Source organism: Nicotiana tabacum, chromosome 24, assembly GCF_000715075.1.
Source record: "Nicotiana tabacum cultivar K326 chromosome 24, ASM71507v2, whole genome shotgun sequence".
NCBI classification, from domain to species: domain Eukaryota; kingdom Viridiplantae; phylum Streptophyta; class Magnoliopsida; order Solanales; family Solanaceae; genus Nicotiana; species Nicotiana tabacum.
In genome coordinates this window covers 87,768,024-87,779,615 of record NC_134103.1, presented here as the reverse complement: position 1 = coordinate 87,779,615, position 11,592 = coordinate 87,768,024, and the positions used below count along the sequence as shown (strand labels likewise).

The 11,592-nt window shown below is 41.5% G+C and overlaps 1 protein-coding gene across 1 annotated transcript; it reads right to left on the bottom strand.

The window, feature by feature from the left end:
- Positions 1-3,001: 3,001 nt before the first annotated feature.
- LOC142178291 (uncharacterized) lies at positions 3,002-4,342 on the bottom strand. Its single transcript, XM_075247621.1, has 3 exons — positions 3,962-4,342; positions 3,662-3,802; positions 3,002-3,562 (listed from the first exon to the last, which is right to left on the bottom strand). Exons 1-3 carry the CDS (start codon positions 4,340-4,342, stop codon positions 3,002-3,004), a joined length of 1,083 nt encoding a protein of 360 aa, XP_075103722.1.
- Positions 4,343-11,592: the final 7,250 nt, after the last annotated feature.

Sequence of the window (11,592 nt, the reverse complement as noted above, 5' to 3'; positions counted from 1 at the left end):
GATTTTGGCATTGATTTGTTGCCAGGCACTCATCCCATCTCTATTCCTCTATATCATATGGCTCTTCCTGAATTGAAGGAGTTGAAAGAACAGTTACAAGAATTGCTTGATAAAGGCTTCATTCGGCCCAGTGTGTCACCTTGGGGTGCTCCTGTCTTATTTGTGAAGAAGAAGGATGGTTCTATGTGGATGTGTATTGATTACCGCTAGTTGAACAAAGTCACAGTGAAGAACAGGTATCCATTGCCTCATATTGATGACTTATTTGACCAGTTATAGGGTGCCAGAGTGTTTTCCAAGATTGACTTACGTTCAGGTTATCATCAGTTGAAGATTCGGGAGCCGGATATCCCGAAGACTGCTTTCAGGACCAGATATGGTCACTATGAGTTTCTTGTTATGTCTTTTGGACTGACCAATGCCCCAGCAACTTTTATGCACTTGATGCACAGTGTGTTCCGGCCTTATCTTGACACATTCATCATTGTGTTTATTGACGACATTCTGGTATACTCCCGGAGTCGGGAGGATCATGAGCAACACCTGAGGACTGCACTTCAGACCTTGAGAGAAAAGAAGTTATATGCAAAATTTTCAAAGTGTGAGTTTTGGCTAGACTCAGTGGCATTCTTGGGTCATATAGTATCGAGTGAGGGGATCCAGGTGGATCCGAAGAAGATTGAAGCAGTGCAGAGTTGGCCCAGGCCGTCCTCAGCTATAGAGATTCGGAGTTTTCTTGGTTTGGCGGGGTATTACCGACGCTTTGTAGAGGGATTCTCATCTATTGCAGCACCTATGACCAGGCTGACCAGAAGGGTGCTCCGTTCAGGTGGACAGAGGAATGTGAGGAGAGCTTTCAGAAGCTCAAGACAGCTTTGACTACAGCCCTAGTATTGGTATTACCTACAGGTTCGGGGTCTTATACTGTATATTGTGATGCATCGCAGATTGGTCTCGGCGCGGTGTTAATGCAGGACGGTAGGGTGATTGCCTACACGTCCAGACAACTGAAGGTGCACAAAAATAACTATCATGTCCACGACCTTGAGTTAGCAGCTATTGTTCATGCCTTGAAGATATGGCGACATTATTTGTACGGTGTTCCCTGTGAGATTTACACCGATCATCGGAGTTTACAGCATCTGTTTAAGCAAAAAGATCTTAATTTACGTCAGCGGAGGTGGTTGGAGCTACTTAAGGATTATGATATCACTATTTTGTACCACCCTGGGAAGGCCAATGTGGTGGCCGATGCTTTGAGTCACCGGACATAGAGTTTGGGGAGTTTAGCATATCTACCAGCAGCAGAGAGGCCATTGGCGTTGGATGTTCAGGCCTTAGCCAGCCAGTTTGTGAGATTGGATATTTTTTAGCCGAGTCGAGTATTGGCTTGTGTGGTCTCTCGATCTTCTCTTTATGATTGTATCAGGGAGCGCCAGTACGATGACCCCCATCTGCTTGTCCTTAAGGACACGGTCCAGCACGGTGATGCTAAGGAGGTTACTATTGGAGATGATGGTATATTGAGGATGCATGGCAGGCTATGTGTGCCCAATGTAGATGGTTTGCATGAGTTGATTCTTCAGGAGGATCACAGCTCACGGTATTCCATTCATCCAGGTGCCGCGAAGATGTATCAGGACTTGAGGCAGCATTATTGGTGGAGGAGGATGAAGAAAGACATAGAAGAGTATGTGGCTAGATGTCTAAATTTCTAGCAGGTGAAGTATGAGCATCAGCGACCGAGTGGGTTGCTTCAGAAGATAGAGATTCCGGAGTGAAAATGGGAGCGGATCACTATGGACTTCGTTGTTGGTCTCCCACGGACTCAGCGGAAGTTAGATGCAGTTTGGGTAATTGTGGACAGGCTGACCAAGTCAACTCATTTCATTCCTATGAAGACTACCTATTCTTTTGAGCCAGTGTTAAGAAGAGCGTGAAGCGAGAAAAAGCGACAACTCCCATTTCGCTTAAAGCGAGAAGCGAGAAACGAAGAGCTCGCTTTTTTGAAGTGAAGCGAAATTTTAAAAAAAAATACTGCATAGACAACATATGTAATTGTAAGCAAATGTTCAATAATTCAATGTAAAAACTAAATAATAGCATCAATTAAAGCACAAAATGAGCATCCTATTCTTCTACAAGATTTTCAAATTCTTGTAATCCACTATCATTATTATATTGCTCGTCATCTTCTTCAACTTCTTCTTCTTCATCAACTAGGGACAAAGTAGCTGCCTTTTTTCCCTTCCTCTGTGAACTTGAAGTTGAGGTACTCCCCCTCAAACCATAAATCCTCTCCCCAATTCCACGCGCCTCTGTAACATCACCCCAAGTGAAATCAGAAGTTTCCTCAAATACTTATTCATCGGCATGATCTTCCGGGACTCCAGTTAGCCATTCATTAGCATCATCGATGTTGTCCAAACTAATTGGATCAATTACATTGCGAGCGATGTAACGACTCCTCAATGTTCTATTGTACTTAATGAATACTAGATCATTGAGACGCTTCAAGGTTAGTTTGTTCCTCTTTTTGGTATGAATATGCAAATAATAAGTAATTAATAAGATTAGGACAATTGAGATATAATTTAATTATCTCAATATAATAAATCTTTCTTCTTAGTTCTTACATGTTCAAACATGCTCCAATTCCTTCACACCCGGATGAGCTATATGTTAGACTTAGAACCTTGATGGCAAACTTTTGTAAATCTGGAGTGGAATGGCCATATTGCTTCCACCATTCAACTGTAGAAGTAGAACAAATTTTCAAAATATAATATTGATAAAGAAATAACTTATTAACTATAAAACAACATATAAACACTCGCTCACCTGGTGACTTCGTCTTTCTTTGTCTAATCGCCATGTTTTTTCCAAAACGTTGCTCAGCATTCCTATAAATACTAAATTGCTCTGTTATTTTATCTTGAACTGATTCTTCAGGTATCAACTTCTCAATACATTCATAGTATCCATTACACAAAGGTTTATCTCATAGAATCCTCTCTTCATTGTCATAAAACAGTTCCGGGTTCAAAACAAGTCCAGATGCATGCAAAGGGCTATGAAGCTTACTTTCCCACCTTTTATCTATGATCTCAAATACTCTTTTGTATTTTGTTTGATCACTAAAAGAGGCTTGAATAGCCTCTTTTGCCCTATCCATTGCTTCGTACAGGTAGCCTATTGGTGGCCTTTGCTCCCCATCCACCAAACGAAGCACTTTAACTAAAGGACCACCAATCTTCAATGCATGAACCACATTGTTCCAGAATGAAAGAGAAAGTATAATATCTGCAGGTTCTCTCCCTCGAGCTTCCCTTCCATAGGCACTGTTAGTGTACTCATCTGAAACAAACAACTTCTTCAAATTGCTTTTTTGCTCATACATCCTATGCAAAGTCAAGAAAATAGTAGCAAATCTTGTCTTTGCAGGTTTCACCAAGCTTCTTTGTTTAGTGAATCTCTTCATCATATTCAATAACAAAGGCCTTTGAACAATATAGGAATGCACTCTAATTGCCTGATTAAAGACTGAACTGAAAGGTCTTTCCTTGAAAATGTCACCGAAGATCAAATTAATGGAATGTGCTGCACACTAAGTCCAATAAATATGCGGGTACCCAACAAACATCAAATCGCCAGCTTTAACATTTTCACTGGAGTTGTCCCTGACAACTTGAACAATATTTTCTGCTCCAATAGAGTCAATTGTACTCTTGAACAAGGAGTACATTTTGGCTGAATCAGTCGAAGAGTCGCTTGCATCAACGGACTCAAGAAACAGGCTTCCCTTAGGAGAATTCACCAAGATATTGATGATCATTTTTCCATTTCTTGCCGTCCACTTATCCATCATAATGGAACAACCAAACTTGTTCCATTCTACTTTGTGCTCCTCCACAATTTTGTTCACCTCTGCCACCTCATTTTTTAGATATGGCCCTCTAACCTCATGATAAGTTAGAGGCTTCATTCCTGGACCATATTGGCCTACGACCTCAATAAAAGCAGAAAAAATGTCAGTATAATTAACACAATTAAAAGGAAGACCAGCATCATACATCCACCGCGCAAACATTGTAACTGCATGATCCCTCAAAATCGCTTTGGCATCAATTTGAGGATTACCACTTTTTGTTTCCTTATCTCCATATTTTTGCTGGAAGTAACAATCCATAGGACCTTTCGTCTTGCCAGTAGATCCACAACTAGAAGACATTGGTTGCATCCTTCTTTGTTTTTGTGATTTTGGTGGAAGCGGCGAAGCATCGTCACCTTCTTCTGTTTCATCATCGTCATCAAGATTATACAGTTCTTGTTCATGAATCATTTAAGTCTTTAACTCTTTTTTTTAAGGAATGCTTTCAAATCTTCCTTCACATGCGACGGAACTTTAGGACAAGATGCGACATTTGGATCACCACCGATTAGATGCATTTTTTGACGATAGATTCCCCCATTTGAAATCTTGTCACAAAAAAGACATCTAATTGCCATCTTGTTGGTCTCGCAAACTCTTTTAGAGTAAGCCCAAGCCGGGTCTTTCCTATCTTCTTTTGGAGTCATTAAAAGAACAACTACATAACACATAATAAAGGCAATAAGAACTAAGAATAAAGGATATAAAAAATTAGAGGAATTCTCTGTCAAAAACTGGAAAGATTGGGCAGTAATTTTCTAGAAAAAATTCGCCAGCATTTCGCCGCTTTTTGGATGTTTAGAAAGAAAAAGAAAAATAAGAAGAAGATGAAGAAGAATGAAAATCAGAAGTTCAGAACATACCTGTTGAAGTCTTGAACTTGAAGTTGAAGAAGAAACAAACCTAGTTGTTGCTTTGAGATTCTTTTAGAAATCAGAAGTAGATGAAGAAGAAGAAGTCGATACTGTTGGAAGTTGAAGAACCCTAGTCGCTGTTGTTGAAGAAGTCCAGACCAGTGTTTAAAACGGGTTGGGTATTTTAAAACAGAGAAGTAGACGATTTTTCGCTTTCCTCGCTTCTCGCTTTTTATAGAGAAGTGGTCGCTTTTACTTACCTGAGTCGCTTCACCTTGCTGAAGCACTGCCCTTCACGCTTCGCCTCGCTTCTCTCTTAAAGCGAGGAAGCAAGCACTTTTTTAAACACTGTTCCGAGCATCTAGCTCGAATCTACATCTGTGAGATCGTCAGGCTTCATGGCGTACCGGTATCAATTATATCTGACCGGGTACGCAGTTTACATCACAGTTCTGGAGAGCTGTACAACATGAGTTGGGTACTCGAGTTGAGTTGAGCACAACATTTTACCCTCAGATGGACGGGTAGTCCGAGCGCACTATTCGGATATTAGAGGATATGCTTCGTGCATGTGTGATAGATTTTGGGGGTGCTTGGGACCAGTTCTTGCCACTTGCGGAGTTTGCTTATAACAACAGTTATCAGTCCAGCATTCAGATGGCACTGTATGAGGCTCTGTACGGTAGGCGGTGTCGGTCCCCAGTGGGTTGGTTCGAACCCGGCGAGGCCAGATTATTGGGTATGGACTTGGTTCAGGATGCCTTGGAAAAAGTGAAGGTGATTCAGGATAGACTTCGCACAGCCCAGTCCAGACAGAAGAGTTATGCGGACAGGAAGGTTCGCGATGTGGCATTCATGGTTGGGGAGTGAGTCTTGCTCCGGGTTTCGCCTATGAAGGGCGTTATGAGGTTTGGAAAGAAGGGCAAGCTGAGCCCAAGGTTCATTGGTACATTTGAGGTGTTGCGTCGAGTTGGGGAGGTTGCTTATGAGCTTGACTTACCTCCCAGTCTAGCAGGAGTTCATCCGGTATTCCATGTTTCTATACTCCAGAAGTATCACGGTGATCCGTCCCATGTGCTGGATTTCAGCTCAGTTCAATTGGACAAGGATCTATCTTATATTGAGGAGCCAGTGGCTATTTTATACAAGTAGGTCAGAAAGCTAAGATCAAAGAACATTGCTTCCGTGAAGGTTCATTGGAGGGGACAACCGGTCGAGGAGGCGACTTGGGAGACCGAGCAGGATATGCGCAGCCGTTATCCTCATCTTTTCACCACTTCAGGTATGTCTCTATGCTCGTTCGAGGACGAATAATTATTTTAAGAGGGGGAGGATGTAACAAACCGTACGGTCATTTTGAGAGTTAGAGCCCCGAACCCCTAATAACTGCTTTTCCCATATCTATTTATGCTACTGTGACTTGCCGGGATGATTGGTTTTGAGTTTCGGAGTGTTTTGGGACACTTAGTCCCTAAATGAGAGCTTAAGCCTTAGGATTTGAATTGTAGTCGTAACTGTGTGAAGACGACTCCGTAATGGAATTTCGTCGGTTCTGTTAGCTCTATTAGGATTTTGGGTTTAGGGGCGTGTCCAGATTGTGTTTTGGAGGTCCGTAGCTCATTTAGGCTTGAAATGGTGAAAGTCAAATTTTTGGAGTTTTGGGCCGGTAGTGAAATTTTTGATATCGGAGTCATTTTCCAATTTTGGAAGTTGGAGTAGGTCCGTAATGTTGATTATGACTTGTGCGCAAAATTTTAGGTCAATCGGACGTGATTTGATAGGTTTCGGCATCGGTTATAGAATTTTGAAGTTTCAAGTTCATTAAGTTTGAATTGGAGGGTGATTCGTGATTTTAACGTTGTTTGATGTGATTTGAGAGCTCGACTAAGTTCGTATGGTGTTTTAGGATTGATTGGTATATTTGGTCGAGGTCCCGGGGGGGCTCGGATGAGTTTCGGACGCCCAACGGATCGATTTTTGGACTTAAGAGGTTGCTGAAGTTTTCTGGTGTCTGAGTTTTGGTTTCCTTATACGCGATCGCGTGGGATGATCCGCGATCGCGTAGGCTTAGCTGGGCAGAGGATGGAATTGTTCTTCGCGTTCGCGGGCATAGGCATGCGAACGCGTAGTGATGTGAGGTGGTGCTTCGTGAACGCAGAGACAGGGTCGCGATCGCGTAGGGTTAAGCGTACCAAAGCTGGACCACGCTCTTTGCTCATCGCGAACGCATGTGGATGTTCGCGATCGCATGCGTAGGGGAGCCAGAGCATCGCATTCGCGTGGTGTTTTACGCGATCGCATAGATTAATTTCTGGGGCAGCAAAGTAAGGAGCTCGGATTTGGACGAGATTTTGAGAGATTTTTAGAGATATCGATTGGGTAACGATTCTTAACTCCTTTATGGTTATATCCCACTAATCTATCATTAATTTCCTCTTTAATTTCGGATTTTTGGGGTTGAAATTGGAAAAAAATTGGAAGAACTTCGTCAACAAATATTTCGAGTTTTGAAGGGGATTTGTGGTCGAATTTTTAGTAAATTTGATATGGTTAGACTCGTGAGTGAACATGCTTTCGTATTTTATGACTTTTACCCGATTCTGAGATGTGGGTCCCACGGGCAATCACTTAATCTTCTCGATTATGAACTCATCAATAAGACATGAGAATCTACTTCACTCCATAACTAAACAACATGAGAGATCCCTCAACACACCCATAACTCACCACCATACGCCAAATCAAGACAGAAATCAGACACCCCATAGTCCTTGCTACATCTCAAGTAAACTCTTCTCGTCGCATTCGAACAATCTGAACACATCTCGCAGTTAAATCATACTCACCACATAGTCATCCAATCACAAATTCCACCAATAGGGACACCAACGGACCTATAAGTCCCAAAAGCACGTGCTCACACAATCGAAATCTCCATGCTCAATCTACCGTCAAAACCCGGCCTCAAGTCCTCCAGACTGGCCCATCATCAGCACGCCAAAATCACATCTCGCACCTCAACCATAGAATCACAAGCCGCCGGCACATAGCCGATACCGAGCGCTCATGTGCACATATGAATGCGTAGAAGGAATTCAAAGAGTTATGCTTCGAGTTGAATCAATGCCGCACGATAAGGAAAGAAAGATGGGAAGTATATCCTAAATGTCCTATAGCCTCTCGAAGATAGGTATGGATGTCATCATACCGATCCCCAAGACTCTACTAGACACTTGCTCATGACTTGTAGAACCTATGAACCTAGAGCTCTGACACCACCTTGTCATGACTCAAAATCCAACTAGTCATGATGACACCTAACCCAACCCGCTAGGTAAGTCAATTATTAACTATCCAATTCCATTAACAATTATTAAAGTAGTTTAAGTAAAGAAAAATCTCAATCTTATACATTTCCCAAGAACTGGTAGTACAAATCATAAGCTTATAAGAATAGAGTATACAAAGCTGGTATGAAATAAATACATCATCTGTTTGAAAAGTACATAAACAGAGTTTTATGAATCTAAGGCTACCATGAACAAAAGGCAGCTACAATAGGAGCGCAGGTACATCTTCAAATCCGGCAAGCATCGAGTACAGCAACAACAACAGCCAACATTTGCAAGTAGTGTACAGAATAGTAGTATCAGTACAACCAACCCCATGTACTGAGTAAGTAACAAACCTAACCTTAGGTTGAAAGCAGTGACGAGTTTTTACCAAGGTCGGGTCCAAAACCAATAGTCCACCACAGTCCATAACAACATAAAGCAACTAATACAAGAAGTAATTCAGAGGTAAAATGCTCAGCTAAATCATGGTTTCCAAAAATAGTTCCTTTCAAGTACATCAGTGAAACCCAAAATCGTTTACCAAAGTTGCCAAAAATATGAATAAGTTTGAAAATAATAATTTTCCCAAAATCCTTTCAATAATAAATGAGATGTTTCATTTTCTTTCCAAATAACCCGTGTAAACACAAATGCATCACTATGCCCATCTGTCAACATGTGTGAGAAAATCATGAATGATGTGATACTGTACAGTATGAGAAAAAATATATCTCTATGCCTGTATGTCATGTGTGCATGTCAATGCGATGCAACTCAGTGATAAAATCATATGCATACTCTCAGAGTATCATTTCACTCAGTCCTCCCAGTCACTCAGTCCTCCCAATCACTCAGCACTCGCACTCGGCACTCGCACTTAGTAGGTACCTGCGCTCACTGGGGGTGTTCAGACTCCGGAGGAGCTCCTTCAGCCTAAGCGCTATAATCTGCACGGACAACTCACGTGCTGCACGGATAACTCACGTGCTATAATAATATCTGGATCCGCACGGACAACTCACGTGCTATAATAAATCCTATAAGGCCTGCTGCAGGCGAGCAACCCTGATCCATATTATAATCCTCACAATCAGGCCCTCGCCTTCACTTAGTCATCAATCTCTCCAGTCTCTCTCTCATGGGCTCACAATGTCATGAAAATAGACCAAAAATGATGATATGATGTATCAATAAATAATAACATAGACTGAGATATGATATGTAATGACATGAATATGACTGAGTATAAATTTTCAATTTAAAATAAATAATTCACAGCAATATGACCTCTGTGGGTCCCAATAGTACTGGCACATAGCCTCAACATGATTTTTAATATGATTCTCATCTCAAATTCCTTTAACATATGACAATACGAGGAAAATGCCAAGATTATTTTATTATAAAATTCCACGGAAACAATTATGTCATAATTTTCATAGTGCACGCCCACACGCCCGTCACCTAGCATGTGCGTCACCTCCCAACAATTCACATAATATATGTATTCAAGGTTCATACCATCAACTCCAAGATTAGAAGAGTTACTCACCTCGAACAAGCCAATACCAATGCTGAGCAAGCCAAGCGATGCTCCAAAAATGCCATCCCGCACGTTCCGACCTCCGAACGGCTCAAAACTAACCAAAAACAACTCAAATCCATCTCCAAACGTCCCGAATCTAGCCACAAGCAATTCAATACAATCAATATAGGCTAAAGGAATTAATTCCATGAGACAAATATGAAATTATAGCTAAAGTCTGAAATCGGCCCAAACCCGACCCCCGGGCCCACGTCTTGAAATCCAACAAAAGTCACAAAATCTAAAAGTTCATTCACTCACGAGTCCAACCATACCAAATTCATCAAAATCCGACACCAATTGGTCATTCAAATCCTCAAAACCAACTCTCCAAGTCCCTAGCCTCAAATCCCCAATTTACACCTCAAAAACACATCATCTAGGTGGAAAATCAGTGGGGAAACATAATTATTGAAGAAAAATAAAGACAAGGAACTTACCTCAAGAATCCCACTTGAAAAGCTCTCTCAAAATCTCTAAAATCCGAGCTCAAAATGATGAAATGAAGCCAAAAATCTCGGACCCCGCTGATATAGGTTCTGCCTAGGCACTTCCGCACCTATAGAGCCTGGGCTCGCACCTGCGCGCCTGCTAGTGCGAAACATCTGGGTGCACCTGCGAAAATGACTAACTCCGGCTGCCTCCGCTCGTGCGACCCATGGTCCGCATCTGCGCTATCGCAGGTGCGGAGAAACCATCGCACCTGCGACCCCTGCTGGTCTCCACCCTTTCCGCACCTGCGCTTAACCTGCCGCACCTGCGGCATCGCATCTGCGGTCCCCTCTCCGCATGTGCGGTGACACCAGCAGTTCTCAGACTTCAGCAAGTTCTCAAATCACATTCCAAGTCCGTTAACCACCCGAAATCAACCCAAGCCCCCTTGGGACGTCAACCAAACATACCAACAAGTCTTATAATATCATACGAACTTAATCGAATCTTCAAATCACCTCCAACAACATAAAAAATACAAACTACACACGGATTCAAGCCTAAGAAACTTTAAAATTTCTAAATTCTACAAACGACGCCAAAACCTATCAAATCACGTCCGATTGACCTAAAATTTTGCACACAAGTCACATTCAACTTTACGGACCTGTTCCAACTTTTGGAATCGGAATCCGACCCCGATATCAAAAAGTCAACTCCCCGGTCAAACTTTTCAAAAATTCAACTTTCGTCATTTCAAGCCTAATTCCACTACGGACCTCCAAAAAATTTTCCGGACACGCTCCTAAGTCCAATATCACCATACAGAGCTATTGGAATCATCAGAATTTAATTTCGAGGTTGTTTACATATAAGTGAATATCCTGTCAACTTTTCCAACTTAAGTTTCAACAATGAAATTCTTTCTTCCAATTCGATTCCGAATAACCTGAAAGTCAAACTCGATGATTCACACAAGTCAAAATACATCATACAGAGCTACTCATGCCCTCAAACAACCGAGCGAAATGTAAATGCTCAAAACGACCGGTCGGGTCGTTACACTAAAACTTTAGACTAAACATGCTTAAGTTTTTGTCTTGCAGTATATAATTTTCTAATAAGTTTTTGCTAATGTATGCTGAAGTTATTTAGTTCATTTGCTAAAATTTCATACCAAAATATGCTGAAGTTTTGTCATGCAGTCTACAGTTTTGTCATGAGTTTTATCCGAAACTTCAGTCTAAACAAGCTGAAGTTTTTTAGTTCATTTGTTAAAATTTCAGACTAAACATGCTTAAGTTTTTGTCTTGCAGTATGTAATTTTCAAATTAGTTTTTTCTAATGCATGCTGAAGTTATTTAGTTCGTTTACTAAAATTTCATACCAAAACATGCTGAAGTTTTGCGCTGCAGTCTACAGTTTTGTCAATAGTCTTTTATTAAAACGGGGCAA